At 43.5% G+C, this 22443-nt stretch overlaps 1 protein-coding gene across 7 annotated transcripts in view; it reads right to left on the reverse strand.

Annotated features, from left to right (window-relative positions):
- The window catches only part of brun (trafficking protein particle complex subunit brun), a 747330-nt gene that overhangs the window by 671714 nt on the left and 53173 nt on the right, over positions 1-22443 (reverse strand). For all 7 annotated transcript variants that reach the window (XR_012829487.1, XM_075698272.1, XM_075698271.1 and 4 more), the window contains exons 3-4: positions 17548-17626; positions 3381-3565 (exon numbers count right to left, since the gene is read on the reverse strand). Coding sequence is in view for 6 of the 7 variants with exons in the window: in XM_075698272.1 (XP_075554387.1) it covers positions 3381-3565; positions 17548-17626 (264 nt within the window). In the remaining variant the exon portion in view is untranslated. The remainder of the gene's footprint in view (positions 1-3380; positions 3566-17547; positions 17627-22443) is intronic.

Here is a 22443-nt window from a genome sequence, read left to right on the forward strand (position 1 = left end):
ATATACCTTTACCTTGACCTACCAAATTAACCACGACAGCTTGTTTGTAGCAAATTTCACCTACTTGGAAATATTGATGTTGTGTGTGCTTCTACTACCACATTTGTATTTCGTTGTGAGTCGCAGGTTGTGCACATTAATATTATTTTGTATCTACATGTCTGCAAGGCTCTGATTGCCAATGCATTTTCTGCATTGCAACAAATATTTTCCACCCTGTAACGGCCCAAAATATGGGCTAACAGTATTAATAATTGAAAATGAAAAAATGACTGAGAATTAGGACAGTACTTCTTGACTTACGTAATTGCAATTACCAAATTAAATCTCAGCAACGAAAGAGTTACTGGCCACTACTCCGCTGTAGTGGAAACGATATGCACTAGGTTTTATTTGAGTAATTCATTGGTCTTTTTTTAAATCTTGGTGCATGATAGTTAACTGATCCGCCCTGTATATATTTATGAGCTTAGCATGCAACTATGTTTCTATCCCTAATAAATGTTGTAAATTATTATAATTTCTTTTTTCATGAGTCAGTAGCATTGCTTACTGGAAAGAGAAGCAATACTGAGACACACAACTTTCATATGTATTTCAGACGCCATTGATAAAAGACTTTGCTGAAGGGGTCCCTGAAGTCTATAGGTTTTTTTCACGGTCAAAAAAGCACACAAAGTAATTTGAAGCGTGGTGAACATACAGCAACATATCCATTCCCTATGCACAGACTATCCATACCTTTGTAAATAATTTTTAAGTTTTGGTGCATGATAGTTGAGGAACACTGTATAATTCACTCAGTAACCAGAATGAGGCAAAGCCGGATTAACTCAAAATCAGAATCAACAGCAGTCATGCGCAGCAGCGCCAATGCTCGGACTCACAGGAAGCAGAGAGAGAGGCTGCAGTTTCGCCGGAAAGGCAAAGTAGTACCAGTGATAGCAAAGTATGCGACAATCACACAAAGGAAGATTACACCACCGAAAGGACTCAGGCTGTGAAATTGAACTGTCTCCTACTACAAGGTCTTGTGCATACTCATATAACACCATCACTTCCGTGCTCAATTTTTCGAAGTCTCGCCAAGTTTTTTCAAGTGCAAAAAATATATATGTATATGTGATATGGGGTTCAGAAAGCTGCCCCCCCCCCCCCCCGGCCCCGCAAAAAATGAAAACTCGCTGCTTATGGCTCACCATGTTATATATGTTGGCTATCTTTGCAGCCTAAGTGTGCGCAGGTATGTAAATTTAAAAGTGCTTTTAATCTTCTTTAGCACATCTTTGACACGCAAGGGTGCACAGGCATATAAATATGAAGACTTTGCTCTGAAATAATGTAGTTGGGAGAGCAGAGTGTGTTGTGTTTCCTTGAGTTCTCTCCACTTTGTCCTGGTCAGTGTGCTGCTTCATCCACAAGGTATGATGATTAATCACTACCTTGTAACCTAACTTTCCACACTACTCAACTTAGTGGCTTGGTTTGGCTTGTCAGCTTAGGCGGGATCAGTGCCAACTGGACCAACTAGGTTTCACTAGTTTCGGTTTTAAGGAGGTGCTGGCAATATGGCCAACAATCATGCCTTGGCAACGTACCATAACCAGCGCTCATCAAACCACCATCTTTCTTGACTCCCCCTCACACGCTTTCATTTGCGCCTAAAGCCTGTTTCACATGATGAGATTTTCGTTGCACTAAAAGTACGATTTTGGTTGCATGCAGAAATCACAGTCGCAGGTGTCGAAGCACCCCCCCCCCCCCCCATTGCTGCAACCAACCAATTGGTCGCACCGATTGCTGCTATTGCTGAGATGGTTCTTGCACGTTCGCAGTTAATAAAGTGTGCAGCCGTATTAAAAGGCATACGCCGTGCCCAACAAGACAATAGCAAAGTTACTAATGACTTTACCATTACATGTATTACTGCACAAATTCATAACCATATCCCATCATTACTGCCTCTCTCAAGTAAGCGTCTTGCAACTTGCAAGATATACAAAGACAGCATGACATTTGGGCATCTTGTTCTTTTTTCTGTTTTTTTTAAGATTGTGAGGTGCATTTGCTTGTTCATTTATTCCATGCTTACCATTTTATTCCATGGTGGTATCTGATGGCATGAGTGTGCACATTCCTCAAAAGTCTACCCAGCCAGGCTCACATGACCTCATCCTCATAAGTTGGTCTAGTCTTAGTGAGTTGACTTTTGAGTGAGTTCACCGAGCAATCTGCACATTAAATGACATTAAAGTTGTGACCTGTGCGGTGCATAAGTGAACATTGCATAGAAGTCCATATTGCATCGGATGAAAATAAAGAGAATTGTACACATTGCAGTTAGTCCTATAGAATATAAATGACCGTTGCATGAAAGCTTTGGTTCCTGTCAATTCCAACAAGTGGACAGGATCTGCATCACATTTTTTGCCAATGCTGTTCACTATCTTGGCCATTACATGGCGGCCATGCTTTGTACATTTCAACACAAAGTTTAATAAATGCCTGTGGCACAATATATATATATATATATATATATATATATATATATATATATATATATATATATATATATATATATATATATATATATATTAATGAGATGCTTGCATCACTGCAATTATAACAATCAGAACACGATACAAACATATGTACATAATCAGATGCACACGAATGCCAATGCACATACAGATGGAATTGCACTTTGGCCAAGTTGGCTGCCATCCACTGAAAACAAAAAGCAAGGACCAACACTGCAATGAGACCACACATGACCATGCTCCTTGCCGGGTCCATGGGCTATAAGAGAAACATACGTGGAGCATAGTAGTTACCTCGAGGTAGCAGCTACGAATGCTATTGTATTCCGCAACTGGCCATCCACTAAAGTGTGTTCAGTCTGTACTTGTGCTTAGGCATACTTTTTATTGTCTATATTTTAAAATTTTATAGTGGTCACCTAAAAAATTTCACAATGTTTGAATTCTGAAACTTACAAAGGTAAACAGTTTTATTCCATCGTTGTTCATGAAGAATGCTCACATAAAAGCTTAGAGATATTGTCAATGCTTAACACTTTCCCTCATAACAATATGTAGTATGCTATTGACATTCAAGCAGCTTTTCAACAGTTGTGGCCTTTCGCAGCTGCACTATGCAATCCCAAGAACAAGAAAAGTATTTCATCTACCTCAAGTAGAGCTGTGCAGAGGTCAAGCCTTTCATTTTCAGAGGTACAGAAAGTTTGTTTGCCACCACAGGCATTGCATTTGGCATTATCAATCATTCCAGTCACTGAGTCACCTATACCAGACAGCAGATATGCGGGGTCTACACTGCTAGAATTGATCTATTCGCACTGCCACTGCAAGAACCCTTACCTGGACTCTGTATCAAGGCCGACAAAGTCTTCAAAAGGGGCCTTGAGCAAGGGCAGTGCTGAGGCCGATGGGCTGTGCCGATCAAACAACCGCTCCAGACGGCGTGACTCGAGCACCCACGCCAGCGATGCTGCAAACTCTCCAATGTCCTGCTCCAGCTTGTCACCTTCCAGCTCTGGGTAAAGCTGCAGCCACAGCGAGAAACACTGCTACAGCAAAGAGGTATCTTATGGAAATAAACTGATCAAGGCAGCAAACCAAGAAAAACGAATGCCAAGATCATGGTTCCATTGTCAACCATGCCCGATCAAATTAGTCTAAACACTAAACATATTTACTGCAGCATACCCATCATTAAAACATTCACAGGAACTATTCCAGATTATTCTAATGTAAAGAAGCCATTTCAATCTACAGAAAGCCCCTGCTTCTTCACAAGAATGCTTCGGAAAATGAAGCAGCTCTAGCATCATAGACTCTAATGAACAATTTTCATAGTGTGGGGATGCATGACTCTCACACGTCCCCTGATATGTTGTTTTCCCGCATAGCTCCCGTCTCCTGCAACCCGGCTTCGCTGCGTGGCTTGATGCCCGCGGCAGTCGGTGTGGTTGACGCGCATCGCGAGAGATGGCGCGAGTGTGGCTCTGCTAACGCCACCTAACAGTGGGGCTGTGTGCAACGAGCGGGGTAGGACCACCTAACAGAGCTGACGTCTCCTCGCGGCTGCCTGTTTAGCGCCCATTTTGGGTGTTGTTTTTTTGGATGCCGGTTGTTGTCAGGGCAGCGACGCTTTAGGCCTAAGGCTTTACGAAGCTGCCTGTCACATGTGGAGGGACACAACTTGGTAGACCGTGGCGTTTAGGTGTTGCAATTTTCTTCCCTCATTCTAGTTAGCCACGCACAAATTGAAATTGCTCGTTCAACTCAAGGAAGTGAGCTTCGCTCATGTGAACTTAGCATCTGAGTAGCCGCCCAATCTTATGCCAGCTGAGTCGAACATTGTACCACGTGGGCGATGCCCAGGCAGAATTGTTCTCCGTTGCACTACTTCAGCGTTTGCCGAGTGTGTTGAGTGTACGCAGTGTGAGTGGAGTGACCCCTGGTTTGCTGTCACCTGCACATCGTCTGCGCTGCTGCCCCGGACTACGATCGAGCCATTCCGGGCAATGATGATGCTGTGGCCAGTTCGGCGCAGCGACTGCGGTGGCCGCCTGTATCGAGGTCGCAACCCTCGGTAGCGGAGAAAAAAGCCAGCGGTCACCAATAGCTATGGCGGCTCTCGCCAGCAGGGCGTGTCGGCGCTAGCGACGCTTGCTCGTACCAGTGCCTCCTCTATGCTTTAGTGCCCGGCAATACGCTCTCCCAACGCTGTCGTACTTCCTCCTCTCTACTGCTCTCGGAGGCCGCGCGGGGGCGCCACGCAAACAGGGTAGCTAGTGTTCCTTATATACAGGAACCACGACCTACTGTATAAGTATACAGTAGGTCGCGACAGGAACACTACTGGCGCGATCTCGCATTTTTTTCTCATACGTTGTCAGAGGAGGGCACTGGTTCTGTTCGAGTGCACTTTTTTCTGTGTGAACGCATTTCATCTGAAATAGCATGCTGTTGCGTGCCTCTGTGCAAGTCTGACGAGAAGAAGAAAACTGCCGGGATATCGTTTCACAAGGTGCCGTCGGACTTGGAGTTAAGGCAAAAACGGCTTGCTGCCGTCTGGCGGGACAGATGGACCCCAAACAACTCATCTAGCTACACAAAGGTTTGTAGCCGGCACTTTAAGCAAGAAGATTTTATTGAAGAAGAGTACTATGCCGTCCGTGTTCAACGATTACCCCCGTCATCTTCAGCCAAAAGCTGTACAGGAGACAAGTTTACCAAGTGTAATCAAGCTAGCATGTGTTACCGTTGTGCTACAGACGGATGCTTCTCAAGCTGTCACCTCCCCAACGATCTTGCTACCATCTTTATTCTCTGACAAACCAATGGCCAAGGAAGAAGAAGACGTTTCCATGGAGGTGTCATTTTGTGCGCATGAGCCGGCGGGCCAGTGCGACACCTGCTATTGCGGAGACACGGCGAAGCGTGATCGAAGCGTCCAAGTGGATCTCAGGGCGCCACCAAGCTTGCATTGAGGAAAGGACAAAATGGAAGCGGAAAGAAAGAGACCTCAAGATACAAATCCAGCAACTTCGACAGAGAGTTCACAGATGTAACCTGGGGCTGTATCACCTGAAAGAGGACAACCTTATGGATGAAATTTATTACATAAGAAAGGCAGCCTCGGAAAAGCAACCTGCTGCGTTGTTTCTGCTCGACCAGATCAGAAACTTCCAGAAGAAAAGACCCACTTGGTCTGAGGAGACAACTCGTCACTGTGGTGTTGTTCTCAGGTGCACTTATCAACAAGGGCCTATCAGCATATGCGGGGCAAGGAACTTCTGAAACTGCCTAGCAGAAACGCTCTATCTGCATATGTCAGTATTCAGAATGGAGAGAGGGGCCAAAAATTTGTTGAAGCACGGCTAAAAACAGAATGCCAGAATTTGCAGGCACCCCAACCCCAGTCCAGGGTGTGCTCTCTCATCATTGATGAGATGCGAATGAAAGAGGAACTGCAGTACCACAAGCAGCAAGATTGTTTTGTTGGCCACGCAGACCTTGGCTCGGCAGACCACAAGGATATTGTGTTAGCAAACTTGCTGCTGTGTTTCGTGATGAGCGGATTGTTCACATTCTAAAGAATCCTGGTAGGCTACTTTACCAAAGGACTGACTGGCGCTCAACTTCATGAGCTCATTCTCTTCATCATGAAGAAAGAGGAAACTCGTGGGTTTAGCATCACAAGGCTCGTTACGGACAACCACAAAGAACAGTGACGAGCCGCACAGGCTGAAACTCATGGAACTGATTTCTGTGCGGTTCCTGCGACCTCTTCTATCGAACTATGCATGCTCCGTGACGGACAAGCATGATGCCTATAGGTACATCGCCAAAAAGCCCCTTTTAAGGAAATGCCTCAAGCTTTGAGACAACAGCCAATATAATAAATGCTGCTGTCATTTCTTGTACGCACCATGTTATACATAACTGCGCGGGCAGCCCCAGAAACGCATGTGCTGGTTTTTCCTTTAAACCGAAAGCGAGCACGCACACTGCTGGGCAGTACCGCATAAGAGCATTAGTTACTGTTTTCATTTCGCAATTCGTACAGCAAGGAACAAACTACATATATGTGTGTGTAGCTCTGAGCTGCGAAGTTAGACATTAAAGAAATGCAGGCGGTGCGGCCAACGCGAAGAAACGCGCGCTGAGGGCCATGCTTGCCAATCGAGCCTGGCCACGGATGAGGGAGGAGTGGCCTGTTAAGGTGGCGGCGGAACGACGTACTTGCGGTGGTGGCCTATTGTAGCGCTCGTCTGCCGGGCACTGAAGTATAGAGGAGGCACTGCTCATACCGACTACTGCGTCGCCATTTCCGGAGTCCTCGCATGCTATAGATAGTGTGTGGACATTTCCTCGGCGCGGCCACTTTTGCATGTACTACCTTGTTCGCGAAGGACACGTTGATGTCAGACCGTGTGACATGTTTCGCCGGAATATGTAGTGATTTAAGGTAGGGGGGGGGGGGGGAGGATGTGGGGATGCGCGAGACTCTCACGCATCCCCTGATATGTTTTCCCGCATAGCTCCCGTCTCCTGTAATCCGGCTTTGCCTTGATGCCCGCGGCAGTCGGTGTGGTTGAAGCGCATCGCGAAAGATGGCATGAGTGTGGCTCTGCTAACGCCATCTAACAGCAGGGTTACTTGGGCGCGGAAAAGAGAAGGCTCTTCCTCTTTGGCCGAGGATCGGCAAGCGGGGCGGACGTTCTGCGCATGCGCTAATTCATGCTTCTGCGAGACCGTCTCGCGAGGCCTCCTTCGAACGCACCACCGTTCGCGTGACCGGACACGCGAACGACCAGGCGTTAATGTCCAACATGGGGCAAACATATTCGCTCGCTATCCAGTCGCGGTGAGTCGGACTTGCTAGATTTGTCACGTGCCCATCAGCATGTTTTGTAGATAGCAACTCGGCTAGCAGGCAGTGATCTATGAAAGGTGCAATAAATGCCCTTGTGAGTGTTTGCACTACTGTGTTGTCGTTCCTTTGTACCAAGAGCATGGGTGAGAATCCCACAATAGTCAACTAAACCTCTTCACTGGGCTAGTTGGTACATAGTTGAAGTTTCAGAATCGCACAACACACATTACACAGACATGAAGGACAGGACGAGTGCCAACAGCTAACTGATTTATTCAGGAAACCTTATGCCAATGTAAACAACAGACACATGCGTGTAGAGCATACTCCGTGCCTAATAAGTTGTCCAGGCTGTGTGCTCGTATTTCCAATCAAAAAAGAAGCAGCATGCGAGAAGAGGCATACTAAGCCCTTTCTCACCTGCACTGTAAGAGTGTTGTATGAAATACCCCTCAGTTGTGGTAGGGTCTACATCAGCCATTAGTGACTGGGAACCCGATGCAGAGTGCATCAGGCTCACATTTGCCCATCCATTGCGGCTAATGTGCATGTGCACTACAGACATTACAGTACTTGGCAAAAAAAGCCGCAAAACAGTTGCCTGAGAATAGACAGAGGCGTTCCATATAAAAAAAAAAGGGTGCGCAGTGCGTTAGCGTTCCTTCCTTGCCATGCTTTTGCAGCCAGCTGCAGTTTTTAGATACGACAATGTAAATGATATTTCGATGGGGGCGAAATGCGAATACACCCGTGTGCTTAGATTTAGGCGCATGTTAAAGAACCCCAGGTGGTCAAAATTTCCGGAGTCCTCCACTACGGCGTGCGTGCCTCATAATCAGAAAGTGGTTTTGGCACGTAAAACGCCAAATATTATTATTATGTAAATGATATTACTCCTTGGTTGCTCTGTATAAGCATGCAGAACAACCACATCCCCTTTCTTGACCTTAAATTGCAGTTCCTCAGTGCCCATGTTTGTTGGTCCTATAATCCAAGGTCTAAGAAAAGTCTTTTACCTTACAAAAGTGCACATTTGAAACTTGTGAAACGGGACACCATCATGTCTAGTTGCCTCTCTGTCCTACAGAAATATTGTGCACACACTGTATCATCCGGTTTCAAATGTCAGGTTGAGCGCTTGGTGACCGCTGGTTACCCTCATCACCTAATTTGCAGTACATCCGAGAGCCTGCTTCAAAAAGTAAAATCTCCAGAAAGGAAAGAGCAACTCTGGAACCGAAAACCACCTTTTGTCATGCTATATTTGCATTGTCTATCCCTCAACATAAAGAAGGTTGCAACAAAATATGGGATTCTGGTCATTTTTTAAGAGCGTTTTTCGGGTCGTTTTTTCAGGCAGTAATCTCCGTTTGCAAGAGATGTGACACCAGAAGCTATTTGCCCTATCTGAAACACCCTAAATTCCTTTCAAAGGCAAAATCAAAAACAGAGAAGTCATCAAGGCATTCCATATTGCTAAAAGGGGTGCTACGAGGTTTATCGACTACTAGCGGGAATCGCAGTCAGGTCGGGTTCAGCACAGAGAGCAGCTGAGCAATTCCAGCCAAGCGCCAGTATGAGCAAGAACAGCGACACCAACCCTTTGGTCTTTGTCTTTCTCACTTCAGGAACCATGCGGCAGCAGTAATGCTTGTGCTATCTTCATCCTTACAATGGCCCCACGAGAGAGGAGTAGCCATCTTGGCGACTCACGGTGAAGACACGATAAGGGGATCATAATACGGTTTAAGCCAGTGGTTTAAGCACTGTCTTACGACTGTGATGCCGCAGGTCGTCAGATGGAGTCAGAGGTTCGACCACTTAGTTTACAGCAGATGCACAGGCGACAACCCGATAGGGTCCCCGGTATTGAGCCAGCAGCTTAGATGAATTCACCATCTGCACCAGTTCAGTCCAACACACCCCAGGGGGTCATCCTCAGGCCTTTTTTATTCTTATTGATGACATCTTCCACGACATCTCGGTAGAGATATGACTGTACGCTGATGACTGTATGCTTATCAGGTAGTTAACGCCTACAGTGGCCATGTTGTCTTGAACAATTCCTTATCTAAAATTCAGAATTGGTGCTCAACATGGCAAATGACCATTAACCCAGAAAAAACTGTAGCAATGACTGTAACCCATAGGAAAGACCCCTCAAAATTCCAATACAAACTGGGCAATCATTGCTCGTCTTTTGTTTCAGCATATATGTAAGTAGACCTAGTCATCACATCTGATTTAAGATGCAACAAACACGTAGTATATGTTGAAAAGAAGGCTCTCAGAAAACTTGGATACTTAAGAAGAGCACTAGCTAAAGCAACCCACAAAATTAAACTCCTTGAATATAAAACGTATGCAAGACTAATACTGGAACATGCATCAGCTGTTTGGGACTCACAAACACAAGTCAACATTGTTAAATTTGAATCAATAAAAGCTGTAAGATTTATATAATGCCTACCAGTGCGATATATTCCCATCAGTTCTATTGCAAAGTGCAAACTTGGAATGTTACAAACTAGACGGTATTGCAACAAAAAGAAATTATTTTATCTGATATACGATGGTTTTGTTAAGATTCTGTATGCACAGCGACTATTTCCTTCAAGATTGTATTTGTCGTCAATTTTGTAACTGGACATGGTGTCATGCACTTTTTCTATACTGTACTTGTCATTATTATTGCCACCAATTTTGTCTTTCATCATAACCTGATGCAGTTTTTCTGCTTGGTATTCAAAATTATGTTTCTGTACAGTGCCTGTCTTACCACTACTTATTGTACTGTGTGTGGCATTTGCTGTTGCTGTAGTACTGTATTACTTTGTTTTACTCTATATCTACTTCAGCATTTTTGTTATTTTGTTATCTCTACAATTCACATTACTCCTTTTATGCACCTAAATTGGTACTGTGTTGCTTCCAATGTAACACCCACTCCTGCTTAAGTCTGGCATTCAGACTGGCAGTACTTTCTTAATAAATAAATAAATAAATAAATAAATAAATACCGTAGTTACTCAATTCTAACATGCCCTCGATTGTAACATGCACCCGTTTGCTGTGACAAAGAAAGAAAAGTTCTTTACGGTACCGCACACCTCTTTCTTTCTTACAGAAATACAACTTTCTCTCATTACACTAACTCCCAATACATTCCCAACTCCCAATACAACTCCCAATACACTAAAATTGCAATAAATAAAAGAAGTCGCAGTTTCGCGCGAAAGGTGAAGCATTGATTACGATAGCAAATTAGTAGGTAGCTATGCAAAAAGTAAGTATAGCAGTTTTATCGGCCGCATAAACTTTTAAAACATTCACTTACGAACTAAATTAACAAGCGTGGTGTCACGTGCACACAAGCATGAACACGACTCACTCAGTGACCGCGGAAACTCTTTAAATGCTAGAGTGAGGAAGTATGGTAGCAGGAACAAGGAAATTGAGCTTGGTGCGCCCTCGTGCTTCGAAGTGAACTAAGCAACGAGAACACAGTGCAGTGCGCCTAGTCCGCCACAGATCGCTTTCAAGATAGCAACCGTGTGGCTGCGCCATACTACGTAGCAGCCCCCGGTGTAGAACGCCTCTCATGAGTCCCGCACGCAAGTTTTGGTAACTCCAAATGCCCGTGATGCTGCCCGATTTCTGTCTGTCTCCGCACACGTGATCACTTTCCTTTTAATTGCGGCATCGTGATGAACTCGGCACATCTTTGCAGTCGGCATTTCCATGCTGATAAAGCAAACGCAGAAAACGGGAAGACAGACGGTGCACTAACCTGGGTAAAAGGAAGCACTGCCTAAGCACACATACTACAGCACATGGAGAAAGCTATGGCAGCTAGGCTAGAAGCGTGTACGAGGCGGCTATTTTGAAATGCTGATGGAAATATGGTAAAGCAGATTTAGGGTGGGTCATAGTCAATTCTAACCGGCAAGCAATTTTTGGACCCACTTTATTGGGAAAAGAGTATGTGTTAGATTTGAGTAAATACGGTAAATAATTCTACAATATTCACCTGTAGTCGACAAAATTTCACCTCCTGTTTTATTTGTGGCACTGCTACTAATATAGGTCAGAATAATCAAGCAGGAACGAAAAGTCAGCTTTAGAAAATCGCTCAGACTATCACATTGGACTATTAAGTGGACAAAAAAGCAACTTGCCACTGGCAAAATCTGAACCTACAACCTTTGCATTACGTGAAAAGCCAAGATTGTGAGTTCGGATCCTGCTGGTGGCAAGTTGTTTTTTCATCTACTTTCATTTCCCTTTAATTTATCATTTCAATGTTTCAATTAAAAACTACAAATAAATTCCCCAATGCTTTCCTTAGTGTCATTATCTATTTGCTTCATATGCTTGCAATAAACAAAAATCGAGCACCTCACTTCCCACTCTCGTTTCATAGCTAGGGTCTCTAATTGAGCTAGTTTGCTGCCTTTAGGTAGCATACGAGGGCTTATTGGTTCACATGCTTCGTTGCCCATCAGTAAACGGGATGTTCATTTGCCACGAAGGCTTGCGTGGCACTGGCTAATACACACATAAATACCCAAGCATATGGGCATTGGAACAGACGCCACCATAGGACAATTGGTAGTGCATCACACATAATGTGATGGTTGTGGGTTCGAATCCCGCTAGTGGCAAGTTGTTTTTTTCACCCAATTTCACTTCCCTTCAATTTATCGTTTCAATGTTTCAATTAGAAACTACAAATAAATTCTCCTATGCTTTCCTTAGTGTCATTATCCATTTGCTACATATGGTTGTGATCAACAAAAATAGGGCACCTCACTTCTAATTCTCGTTCTGCATATAGTATCTTAAGACATCCTGATTATGAAAATTATGGGTAACTTACAATATAATTCAAAACAAGTTGTACATTGGTTTCACAATAATTTGATCAATGTAAACAGCAGTAAGACAAAGTCTGCATTTTCTTGTCACCCTTTTAAAAAAATCTGTACCAATGTTTTATGTATTTAACACGTGCCTAGTTATAGCAAATGTGCCTGTCTACCTATCCAACCTCTATTTTCTGTGAAGTACATGGGGATTTCTTTTCATGCTGGTACAGCATGTAATTCTCATGGAGAATTTAATTGCTCTGAAATTCAAAAGACTTCTTGTCTGTCATACTTCATCAAGTGGATCTGCCTGCTACAAATACTAAGGCAGATAGCATGTTCTTTAGAATACAGTGCGATGCGGTTTGGTATCTCTTGCTCTTATTTGTGTCCAAATATTTGGCGAAATAAGGTTGCTTCTCTTCTGAAAAAGTACAGAAACGCCTGTTAAGTATAGCTTACACAAGAAGCCTGGCCAATGTGTAGGTTTTATTCTTTATTGAAGGAGTCCCACAGTTCCACTAAGGTATTATTGCGGGGGGCAATGCTTCATGAAACAAAGTCCACATTATAGCAGTCCACTAATCCTGCTGACAATTTATTCCACTCTTCCATGGTCCCTGGAAAATGAATATTTACACTGGCCTGTCCTACAGCGATACGGCCTAATCTTAGAAGCATGATCTTCGCAATATCAGAAGATGCCCAATTTTGATTTATTGCTCAAAGGCACACTAAAGAATAACAAAGTCAAGCTAGATCATCAGAGCATTCGTCTAGAAGTCTAGCATTGTTTTCTGTGTGTATATATGTGAATTTCTTGCCTGTCTTGTGCAAACCACACGCAATCATTTTGTACCATTCACCAAATCTAAAGGTGTTCAATTTTAACTTCACTACAAGACACTACACATCAGTACAAAGCGCTTTGTGCACGATAACTCATCGCAGATGACTAGGGAAATATCATAGCGGTTGTCTTTCCCAAAATTAGCCAATACCCGTCCTGGTACTTCAGCAAGCAGCCCTCTTTCATTCTCTGTAACCTCCACTAACATTCACATTTTTATGCCGAAACGAGAACTTGTGTCCAGCATAGTCACATCATCTAACAGCAATATACTGATACTATCGAAACCTGGCTTACCAAGGATTTCACTGACGCTGAAGTTGCCGACTAGCCAAATTTTTTTGTTCATCAACATGATCGCACATGTTCTCAAGGGGGCTGTGTATTTATTGTTGCTGGTCCTGAATTATCATGTTCACCCTTCAGCATTAGATATGACATAGAAATGCTGTGCCTTCTGTGCTTTACTTCACCACACTGTTCAATCGGAATGTGTTATTAGTTCCGAGAACGACATACAGGGGCGCTGCAAGCGTCGCTTGCATGACATCGGTTTCGACGTGTGTTTCCATTTGTTTGCTCTCATTCCCTATGCTTCTATACTTATGACGGTCCTCTCAAATATATTTTTATGACATTTTCGTTCCCAAAAAATGTATTCAAAGAGCTTATTTCCTAGATAACAATACATTTCTCAAGGGCAACACTATAGTGTCACTCGAGGGAGCTCAGACCAGCCCATTGCAGGTTTTGCACGCACGTATCTACACTTTGCAGTGGTAGCTCACGTGAATACCATCAGCAGCAGCAGCCCATTTCATGTCCACTGCAGGACGAAGGCCTCTTCCCGCGATCTCCAATTACCCCTGTCCTGCGCTAACTGATTCCAACTAGCCCTTTGAGGGTCGATGCCGTAAATATACGGTGCCGGGAACAGGTCCGAAAATGGTCGAAGCCGTATATTTACGGCACCGTCTGCACATTTAAAACGTGCGCTAATTTTCTAACTTTTTCTTGCCTGGCATGTGCTGCCACTATGTGGGAATATGTGGAATTTTTTTCTCACGTGTCTCTCTTTCGGTTTTCGTTAGTTTTTTTTTTTTTGCTTTGGCGCGTCTGCTACCGCTCACGCATTGGTGCCCTCGCGGGCGCGCGGCGGTTTGTTTTGGTTTTGTTCCGCACGCAGTTTCGGCTTCTTTCACTCACAAAACTGATGGCTATCTCGTTCTTATCACTCAAAGGATGACCGCCTGTTACTCGCTCGCTTGTTGCTCACAGGAGTCCACATACGAAGGATGCCGCGGTGCATGCGTTTTCTTTTTTGGCACTTTATTCAGAAGTTGCCTCCCACAACTGCTCAGGGAAGCAGTACCCAGAGGAGGTGCCATGTCTGCGCCAACACCACTCAGCAGCAAAAACGTCGCAAGGACACAAGGTACATGTGCGCTGAGTGCAACAAACCGCTCTGTGTGGAGCCATGCTTCAAGGACTACCACACGCTGAAGAAATATTAGTCCAAGAGGAACATTTGAGACTTGCAAAAAATTTTCGTGTGCGCTTTCTTCTTGTGTATTTTTCTTGTGTGGACATTGTGTGTAACAATGTGCCAAGTTTTTTTTTTTAATTCTTATAACTTTATTTGCTATTTTTTATTGTTTTTCATGAATAAACAGTACATATATGGCAACACAAAACATTTTTTTCTCACTTTACGGTCACCCTAGAAAAATTATGGTAAATTTTTTTCGAAGTAGGTCCCTCTGAAGAATTTAAATGTGCAATAAAAAAAAAATCGACCCTGGGTGGTCGCATATGGCGAAAAAAATCGACCCTCAAAGGGCTAGCACCTGCAAATTTCCTAATTTCGTCGCAACTTCTAGTCTTCTGTCATCCTCTACTGTGCTTCCCTTCTCTTAGTACCCATTCTGTCACCCTAATGGTCCAATGATTATCTAATCTACGCATTACATGGCCTGCCCAGCACCATTTCTTTCTTTTCATGTCAATTAGAATGTCATCTATACCCGTTTGATCTCTGATCCAAACTGCTCTAGTTACATCTAGCATTCTTTGTTCCATCACTCTTTGCGCAGTCCTTAATTTGTTCTCAAGTTTCTTTGTCAGTCTCCAAGTCTCTGCCCCTTATGTCAGCACTAAAAAAATGCACTGATCGTATGCCTTCCTTTTCAACGATAACAGTAAGCTTCCAGTCAGGAGCTCACAATGTCTCCCGCATGCAATTCAGCCCATTTTTATTCTCTGAATTTCCTCCTCATGGTCAGGGTTCCCTGTGATTAGCTGTCCTAGGTAAACATACTCCTTCACAGACTCTAAAGGCTGACTGGTGATCCCGAATTCTTGTTCCCTTGCTCGGTTACTCATCATTATCTGTCTTCTGCATATTAATCTTCAACCCCACTCTTACACTCTCTATGTTAAGGTCATCAATCATTTGTTCTCACTCGTCTGCAGTGTTGCTGAATAGAACAATGTCATCGGCAAACCAAAGGTTGCTGAGGTATTCTCCGTCGATCATTACTCTCAAACCTTCCCAATTTAATAGCTTGAGTATTTCTTCCAAGCACGCAGTGAATAGCATTGGGAAGATTGTGTCTCCTTTTCTGACCCCTTTCTTTATAGGTACATTCCTACTTTTCTTGCATAGAACTAAGGTGGCTGTGGAATCTCTGTAGATATTTTCTAGGGTATTTACATAAGCGGTCTGTGCTCCTTGATTACGCAATGCCTTTATGACTGCTGGTATCTCTACTGAATCAAATGCTTTTCCATAATCTATGAAAGCCATATAAAGAGCCTTATTGTACTCTGCGGATTTCTCGATAACCTGGGTAATGACATGGATGTGATCCATTGTAGAGTAACCTTTCCTGAAGCCAGCCTGTTCCCTTGGTTGACTGAAGTCCAGTGTTGCCCTTATCCTATTGGAGATTAGTTTGGTAAATATTTTATATAACACTGGAAGTAAGCTATTAGGCTTATTTTTCAGTTCTTTAATGTCTCCCTTTTTCTGTATTAGTATAATGTTTGCATTCTTCCAGTTTTCTGGGACCCTTGCACTTGATAGACATTTCGTATAGAGAGCCGCCAGTGTTTCAAGCATTATGTCTCCTCCATCTTTGATTAAATCGACTGTTATTCACCTAAGGACAACACCTAAGGACAACACCTAAGGACAAAATTTGAAACATACTGGATTGAGAACTGGCAAAGCCCTGAGCACCTTTCAAGAGGGTATCACCACAGCAGAATAATAGCTTCATCAAAGTTATCGCAGTGACGGTAAGCTTTCCTCAGTCAGGTGTCCCAGCACTGACAGTTTTGCTCCAACAAAGAAGTTACTGCAACGGTTAATGTGAGTAGTGACATTAACTTTTTTTTCACATTAACGGTGTAATAAGATTATTTATTATAAGGCACTAGGCACAGTTTAGTCGCACTGACAGTAGGCGAACGCTGATCGCGCGCACAGCCGACACAAGAGCGCCTTCTTCGTCTTCCTCTTCACCACAACGGCATCAAAAGGGAAAACAAAGGAAGAAAATCGAAGTCAGCATTTTATGCGGGCACTAACCTTAGACAAAATATTTGCCTTTAACTTTCTTACTGCGTTGAGGCCTGTCGGTAGTCCAGAATGACTTCTCAGTTGTTTTGGACTATCGACACTAGAATCACGTCATAAAATCACGTCATAAGATGCACCGACTAAAAATGCTTGACAATATGGCGAACAATAAAAAGAAAGTTCACTCCAGCAATTACATGCCGTTTAACAGTGCTAGACCAAATCGCAGAAAGCACGACAGCACCATAACAGCTTCCTTTAGCAGAACAGTTGCCTACCACGCTTCTTTTTCTGAGATCCCTCTCAGATTGAAACAGACTGCCACATAACGTAGCCTGTCTTCTGTCAGTTCAGTCTTTTGTGACAGCTTTGTCATTACACTAACACATGCCAGCCGATGCAATGCTCATTAAGTGCTTACCTTTGTTCATCCTTTCTTTGCACTACTTTCTTCTCTTACACTTTCGCATCACTTATCTCTTATTACGAGTTTTTTTTTTTTTATTTGCGTATAATGAGCCGATTATGGAGTCATTTTTTTCACGCACATTTTCTGTTGCTTCATTCCTATTTCTCTTGTCTTCTATCAGTGTTTTGCGACTCATCATTTATTTGCCTATGCACTTTATTTAGTTGTGTATAATGAGCCAGGTTATGTAGTCGTTTCTTTATTGATGCACATTGTCACTTGCTCCATTCTTATTTCTTTTATTTTGTTTGAATGTATGGTGACCTCTCCCTGCCTTGGCTGCCAAAAGGTGGCTGGCAGCATTATGTAAATAAAATAAATAGAAACGAATGCCCCCAAGGAATGCCCAGCCTCTAAGAGAGCTCCTCACCAGGCACTGGGTGCTGCGCAGCTTGCTGCTCACAGGGGCTGCCTGCTCCCCTCCAATGGCTGATGCATCCTCTTCCAGCCTGCAGCACAAGCACTGTCATTTTGCAAAACTGATTGGTGCCTGCAGCAGGTCACAGCAAAGCACTTAATGCTCAACAACCATCAGTCTACACACAGCCTTGGAAAACAACTGGCTTCAATTCTCCCACATAAATGGATGGCTAAGAGGCTGAGGCTGCTGAGATTGTGGCCTATATTCCTAAGCACACTGGCTGCATTCCAATAAAGGCAAAACACAAAACACTCAGTACCAAGCTTCAGGTAGGCCTTTGGGTAGCCCGACTGGACAAAATAATCTGCAGTACTCTAGTGCTACCATTCTTAACATATAGACACTGCTTTCGGATGTCGGATGCTATTTTTAGCAAGTAGTAATAGTAATTAGAGGACAACTATCAATGTTCTGTCAAAAAAATTTTTACGAGCTACATCCTTGGACTAACGAAGAAGACAACAATTACCGGGACATTGTGTGTGTTCAACCATCTTGGCCATCTCTGTAAATAGTCTTTGTTTATAAATCGTGGTTCGCTTTCATCTATTTGACAACCCGTCAAAATATAAATAATCACTAGTTTGCCAGACAAATTACGACCACCTGATGATTATATGACTCCACTGCAAAATTGAAATCGTGCTGTCATGGATAATGTTCTAGAAATGTGTTCAGGGTCAGGGTTTCAAACCGGACTCGAACTAAAAACTGTGCCTGAACCAAAATTTTGACCAGAACTGAACCCCAACCCAAACCGATATCCTTGAAACGTGCATGAACCCAAACTGAAAAAAATTTACAGTTACTGGTATGGCCCGAAACGGTTCAAGCATATAGAGTGACAACAGGTGCTAATCAATTCTGCATTTCTTCAAATAACTACTGCAGTCGGTGGCAGGAAGTTGGGTTCCGCAGCAGAAAAGTTGTTTGAGGGGCTTCACGGAATCAGTATTGCTTTTGACGCTCCTGTTTCGACCATTACGTGAACTCATGACAAACTAAGCTATATAAACACGGAGAACAGAAAAGATGATATCCTTGAGGAGGGACAATCAACGAGTTCAGATGATGGACACTGCAGTGCAAAAGGCACAGAGACAGCGAGATAAAGGCAGGGTCATAGTCCTACTAACAAATTAATGCTTCAGTGCATATGATCGAATTGTCCAACAAAAAAACAACGTAATAAAGTGGAAACTGGCCGAGTTGGTATGCATTCAAATGGTAACAGCACGAACAAGATAACAACAGAGTGGAAGGACGCAGGATGAGCACTGAATCACAAGTAGTTTACTGAAACACAAACACCATGGAATATAAGCAACACAGGCGATCTCATGGTCAATCGAGGAACACACAACCAGGCCACGTGGATACAGGGCATCTGTTACTGTATCAAGCTATCTAGGTGAATTAATTCCGGCTGAGAAAGCGTGGTCAAATGCTGGCTAATGCACCATGTGCCCTTTTGCTCAATGTGGGCTTCTTTCTCAAGTAATCTGGTGGATACATCAGTATGCTTAAACAAAACTGTTACCTCTTTGAGCAGAGGCTTACACTAACATTGTTGGCAGTGGGCCGACACATACTCATAATCATTCTTGACCAAGGACAATTCATCCTCTCCAAGTCTTACATTGATTCACCAGCCAGTTTGTCCTACGTACACTCTCCCACACTAGAGCAGGAAAGAGTACACAACATGGGTAGTGCAGCCTACATACTTATTAACATGATTCACTTTGCACCTTACATTAGAATTACGTTCTGCTCCGCTTGCTCACCTTTCAATCGCCGAACAAATAGCACTCAATTTTCCAGGAGCCAAAGGGACAACCTGCACACCATAACGGCCTGCAACGTTCTTTAGGCCATGGCACAAACGGTGTGCATATGGTACAATTACAGCATTCTTCTTCCAGCTTTTTAATTTGGCCTCCTGTCTCCTAAAGTTTTTTACCCATTTAATCAACTTCTCACAGCTGGCTGTTATTAAGCTACCCGAGTACCCAGCTTCCTGCAGCCTGACTACCTGATGTGCGAATGCATCACCCAATGCATGCCCACATGTCTTTATGAGGGAGACCCGAAGTATGGAGACGCAAATGGCATTTTTGCGTACTTTGGAATGACCTGAGGTGAAGTTCAACAGAGGCTTGGCAGAACGGGAGAAATATTCCCAACAGACATGGTCGTCTAAAAAATGTGATCTAAGGTCAAGGTATTGTAGTTCACATTCTTTTGCTTGTTCTGAGGTGAACCTCAAACACTGACCAAACTCACTGAAAAGACCCATTATTTCGTCCACCTTGTTGGTAGAGCCACCTCTGTCAATTAGACAAGGCGTCTACCAAGTTGACATTTCCAAATTCCTTGAGTTTTCCAGGTTTTCCCTGAGTGCCTTTGCAAAATTTCCTGAGCGGCACAGAACTTTGTTTTATGTCAAGATGGGCTGACACCATGTCACCCGAAGCTGCCACTCACTAGTAAGCGTGATAAAAAATAAAGAAAACGACTCAGTCCAGTTTGAACAATAAGGAGTAGCGTTTATTTTATTCAAAAAGATAACAAAAGGGAGAGGTTAGAAAATTCACAGCAAAAAACATATCTTTTAAAAAATAGTAAAACATATTGCAAATCGAGTCGAACATTTTCAAGTATGAATAAAAAGGAGATGCATACAGAAACAAATGATTTCGAACACAAGCTATTTTTATCAACTGATAGTGAGCTCAATGGTCTGAGGCTTGAGCTTTGCCACAAGTGAGATTCTCTCTCAGCAGCTGGACAGTCAGCCTCAACTGCCCTGACACATTCTCAGCCTGCACAGAATACCTCAGTGTTGTATATCACTGCTTTAAAGAGTTCATTTTGGTTTGAGTGAGGGACAGCTGCATCTCGGTGTTAGCCAGCACTTTGTGTTGTGAACTCAAGCTCCTTCAAAGCAGCAGCACACTTCCTCTTCCATTCGTCCCTCAATGCGTCAGTCCTTTCTGTTCTCATCCTCCTTCCACTGCGAGTTCGCACCATGGACCATTTGAAGCATCCTATTGGTCAGTCGTACAGTCAAGTCTGATTTTTCTGGCATTTACGTCAACGTCCAATTTTTAATGCCCTTAAGCGCTCAAATCCTCACGTGCACGTCCGGAAAAGCTCTGAAGGCCTGCCAGTACACTTATTAGGGATATCGGTGCTCGTACTGTGACAGGAGATGGTGGGTACACATGTATATAATTAAGGGATACATACCGGATCCCGTGACAATTGCCCATTCCCACATTTGTAAAAGGGACTGACAACTGGCCAGAATGTGTTATGAGATGTTGATGGAAATGAAATAACCATGGTTTTAGTGCTAGAATCCAGCATGCTATTTCGGATTTAAGTAGGAAATATAATTTTAAACTGGCAAAGAGAGTCAGAAAATGCCAGTAGGTGGCAAGACCTGGCAGTCAAAAGTTGATACTTCAAAATTAAGTCAGGAGATTACTACACGTAAGTCGACTTTCATTAAGTACAGTATACTTATTGCTTAAAATTGCAGTTAGTATACTATTAGACACTTGCACTTTATTCTACACATATTATGAAGTAAAGAAAGTCCACGCTAATGAGCAGCACCCACATCGTCCCACATGCATGGCGGCGCACGTGCTGTTGTATGCGCACGAGTATAGCACGAATTTGCAAGTACAAAGAGTTTTATGATCTCCCTGTTATACAAGATGCCATCGACGAGTTGTGCCGTAAATGGGTGCGTTTTTGACCTTCGTGTCGGCGCCTGTCACACTGTAGCGACGCTGAACTTTACGCCGATTGTCGGCAGATTATTGGCGTCGGTGCAATGTGACAGAGGCGCCGACACAAAGAAAAAAATGCTGTCGCCGACGATCGGCAGACCGAAATCGGTGTCAGAACGGCCTAGTGTGAGTGAGCATTTACCAATCAGCATTCTCCATGCATGCTGCTTGTGGCGAGGACGGTGGTCTGTCTTGCAAGTTGGATTCGTCGCTTCCGCTGCCACTTTTGCCCATCAAAGCATGACGTTCGGCTGCTACTTCGTAAAGATCTAAATGCTGAGCACACATGCAAGCTAAAATACTTTGTTCCAACATGCTCAGATCTTCGAGAAACAACGGAAATCGGAAGCGCATGCTTGGCTACAGCAACATGAACCGCGTATCACGTGTAAAAGCATCGTTTTGTCTTTGATACGCTTGGTTTCATTTTGACTAGACAAATATCAAAGCAGTTGGGCAATAACCACAAGAACACATAGCTATTATCACAGAAATACTTTTAACACTTTGGAAAACAGGAGTCACAGGAACATCGCCTTGATAAACAAAATAATACTTTCTCACACCTACGGCCGCAAAAAAATTTAAAAAACAGCTTAATCCAGTTTGAATAGTAAGGAGTAATGTTTATTTTATTCAAAATAGAAAACTGAAGGGAGGGGTAGTAAAATGTGCAGTGAATAAAATATATTTTAAAAATAAGGTAAAGCACATCGCAAATTCAATTGAACATTTTCAAATACGAATAAAAAGAGATGCATCATACTATTATGATATCATCGAGCGATGCTCAAGGGACGAGCCGCCGTGAGAACCACGACAAAGTGGGTCTGTGCCCTTGACGCGAGCGAGTGTCGGCCTGGAGGTTTGGCTCCAGCGTAAATAGCCTGTATATAGCCTCTTTCATCTGTGTCTTCCCACAGATAACATTCTGGTGGAGGTCTGCGATCCCCGTCCTCACCACGGATCCGGAGTGGTTGGTACATCGAGCTTGTCACTGTGCCTCCCGGTGATGAGACCGCCTCTGCAACGGCTTCAGCTT

The sequence above is a fragment of the Dermacentor variabilis genome, chromosome 7, assembly GCF_050947875.1.
Source record: "Dermacentor variabilis isolate Ectoservices chromosome 7, ASM5094787v1, whole genome shotgun sequence".
NCBI classification, from domain to species: Eukaryota; Metazoa; Arthropoda; class Arachnida; order Ixodida; family Ixodidae; genus Dermacentor; species Dermacentor variabilis.